General features: G+C 27.1%; 2 protein-coding genes across 5 annotated transcripts in view; one reads left to right on the top strand and one right to left on the bottom strand.

Moving 5' to 3' along the window:
* The window catches only part of LOC111458473 (homologous-pairing protein 2 homolog), a 2828-nt gene extending 2650 nt beyond the window's left edge, over window positions 1–178 (bottom strand). The window contains exon 1 of one of the 2 annotated variants that reach the window (XM_023101170.1): window positions 73–178. In XM_023101170.1, the coding sequence (XP_022956938.1) occupies window positions 73–100 (28 nt within the window). In that variant the 5' untranslated portion in view covers window positions 101–178. The remainder of the gene's footprint in view (window positions 1–72) is intronic. The other variant, XM_023101168.1, reaches the window with a different exon arrangement.
* A 2882-nt stretch (window positions 179–3060) lies between these two features.
* LOC111458467 (aluminum-activated malate transporter 4-like) overlaps window positions 3061–3312 on the top strand; it is a 3828-nt gene continuing 3576 nt past the window's right edge. Inside the window, exon 1 of one of the 3 annotated variants that reach the window (XM_023101161.1) lies at window positions 3061–3146. The gene's annotated coding sequence lies outside the window, so the exon portion shown is untranslated. Of the gene's footprint in view, window positions 3199–3312 lie in introns of all 3 variants that reach the window. The other 2 variants (XM_023101159.1, XM_023101158.1) reach the window with 2 other exon arrangements.

Here is a 3312-nt window from a genome sequence, read left to right as displayed (position 1 = left end):
AAAAAAAAAAAAAAAAAAAAAAAAAAAAAAAAAAAAAAAAAAAAAAAAAAAAAAAACGATGCGAGAGTTCACCTTCTGCGCTATCGGATTTGGGAGCCATTGATGGGTGAAGTGCAGAGAAATGGGCGGGAAAGTGCTTTCCCTTACTTCTTGTGGCAGCCGACGTGTAAGAGATATCGAAAAAAAGTTTTTTTCTTACAAAAATAATATTTAATTTTTTTTGTGTTTTAAAATAAAGCTTGTAAAATTTACTTGTCTTTATATTAATATAATAAATTGATGATATATTTTATAGCGAGTGATAAATATTTTTATTTATTTTTAGTATAATTAATAAAGATAAAATTTGAATCTCCAGAAAAATAATTACATGTCGCTATTGAGCTATGTTACCTGGATCATTAGAGTGATATACGAGGGTAAAAGGGGAATTGTCAAAAATGTTTAAATGGGCCCACAAAAAAAGAGATTATATTTGCTATTAATTTAACTTATTTGTCATATATGGTATGATTTCAAATGTGTATTGTTTGTGTCAGAAACGTATTCTTAAAATATAAAGAACACAAAGGTGTGAGCTGTAAATAATTACAAACTAACGTACTTCTGCTAGCTACCAACTCAATTAATTTTCTTTTCAATGGAAAAAACATTCAATATTGTAAAAAGAAAATAATATATATATATATATTATATATATAGAGACTTTTTTTTTTTTTTCTCGAGAGATTGGTCCTAAGTTAAAATTAAAATCGAATTGAGTTACTATGGGCCTTTAGAAAAAAAATAAATAATAAAAAATAATTAGAGCTTCTATTTAAAGTGGACAATTATAAGAGTCAAAATCAAAAGTAAAGCACTTATGCTCAAAATGAACAGTTTGTGGTTCTAACATTTACTGTCCATCTACCTCACCTCCACCAACCACCAACCGTAGTCATTCATAATATTTTATATAAATGATTACAATATTTTCATTGGCATGAGACATATTTTATAATTTAAAAAAAAAAAACCATTAATATTTATGTCGAGAGTAAAAAATAAGAGACATAACTGGAATTAAGTTGTCCTTAACCCTAAATTATTGTAAAGATTTATTATATTTTTCTTTTAACTTTCAACTTTGTGTCAATTATCTAGTGTCTATTGATACGACGACTCTAATGAATTAGAATTAAACTCAACAATGAATAAATCAAGATACTAAATATTCAATCCTATACTCGTTTAACAAAAGATAAAGATCATATATCTAATACAAAGTCTAAACTTTGATACTAAATGATATGAAACTTTAGTGGGCTGAAACTAAGAAGTGAACCCCTAATTTTCAACTAACAAAACTTCCAAATCAACTAAATTTTAACTATAAGAATTAAGTCCTAACATGTATTGCCTTAACATCAAGTTATTAAGACAAATAACAACTTCATTAGCTCAAGATTCAAGCACGGTACCAAATAGGGTAATTAATTAGGTATTTATTGCAATTCAATTTAATTGCGTCGTTTTTAACTCAAATGAGTACATTAGTTAAAACTCAATTCATTGTATAATTTAATGGTTAGACTTTAGATAACCTCAAAAAAAAAAAAAAAAAAAAAAAGTGTTAATCATGGATCGTACTAAATGGCATAAATACCCCTAAAAAGTTACATAAAAACTATTAAATCACAAAAAGTAATACGGTGGTTGATGTCATTTGTATTGCGAAGAAATTATAGTAAATCTATAAATCTACTATTTCATGTCTAACAGAGTATTATCAATTATATTCATTTAACACTCATTTAAACCATACGTTAACAAGTTCTAAAAGATTATTTAGTATTTTTAATTAGTTGAATTACCGAATTACCGATTAACTTCTCAAATGCATATAGTTTACTAGTTTACTAGTTTTAAATTTGATAAGTTAGATTAAATTAATATAAATAATTGATATGTAAATATTTTGTAGAAGTTAAAAAGAATTTAAATTTTCATACTCTATTTATTATATTAAAAAAATCATAAAACAAAAGCGAACCTTTACTTTACCTCCTAATTAATAAAAGAAAAGAAAAAAAAAAAAACAAGTTTGATTAACTTCACTTTGCCGAAATCATCGTCTCAATAATTCCATGCCGAAAATAGGCGGCAACTCCTAGGAGCTTGACGCGTGGAGGAAAAAACGAGCGAATTAAAATAATTTAATCAGTGGGCCAAATAGTAATTTCGTCAATCTTCGACCATAACGTATTGCAGGATACTCATAATCTCATCCGACAGAATTTGTTGCGATCCGAATGGTTGCTTGCTTTTGTTCTGTGTTTTGTCCTTCCAAATCATCCCAGCAAGGAACCATCAACCAACGCCGACGTGTCGATTAAATTGCTTCACCACTCCTCACATGTCTGTCCAACCATGGTCTCGGTCTACTGAAATACGACACGTCGTTTCATTTTTGATATAACACTATTTAAATATGACATGACCCTCAGTGTTTATTAGACATTTTAAAATTTATTAACATGCTATATATAAAACTTACTTATAATTTAACCAAGCAAGTTTTAATTTTAATTTTTTTTTTTGCTAATTTTTGTTTCTTATATAAGTATTACGTTTCTTTTTTACCTAATATTTAGTAACACTAATGTTTTAGTAAATGATTTTCAATCCAAACATAACTTAGTGAACAAATATATAACAAGGTTTAAAGGAAAAAGTAAAAGTATAAAATTGATAGTGAATTTTTAAAATTTATATATTTACTAAATACTCTATAATTAATAAATGAATATAAAATTAAAAATCTAGGAATTTATTACAAAGGAAGTTATATTAGACTTGGAAAATAAATGAACCTTCAAACTTATAAATAATGTATTAATGTTGTCTAGGGAAAATAATGTATATATCTTCAAAAGTGCGATGTGGGAGGTGTCACTATCTGGTTGGTTGGCGGTTACTTAGGGAGTCAGTTAAATATTATTTTTTTCTCCTCGAGCCAATTCGTTGAACGTTATCAGTTACCGAACCCGCCGGTTATATTTTACATAATTATGTGTTTATTAAGAAAAAGAAAAGAAAAGAAAAGAAAATCTTGCGCTGTCACCGCCAGCCTCACCATCATCACCAATTCCCCTTCGTGTAATACGGTGGGCGTGTAACCATCTTGTAATAGGCTGTCACCGCCGGTTATATTTTACAGTTACATACACTAACCATCTTGTTCATTTGAGTTCCACAATTCATTATTATATCCTTTTTTTTTTTTTTTTTTTTTTTTTTTTTTTTTTTTTTTTTTTTTTTTTTTTTTTTTTT

Source organism: Cucurbita moschata, unplaced genomic scaffold, assembly GCF_002738365.1.
Source record: "Cucurbita moschata cultivar Rifu unplaced genomic scaffold, Cmos_1.0 Cmo_Scf00021, whole genome shotgun sequence".
NCBI classification, from domain to species: Eukaryota; Viridiplantae; Streptophyta; class Magnoliopsida; order Cucurbitales; family Cucurbitaceae; genus Cucurbita; species Cucurbita moschata.
Note: the sequence above shows the minus strand (reverse complement) of the source record. Positions and strands in the feature narration are given on the sequence as shown.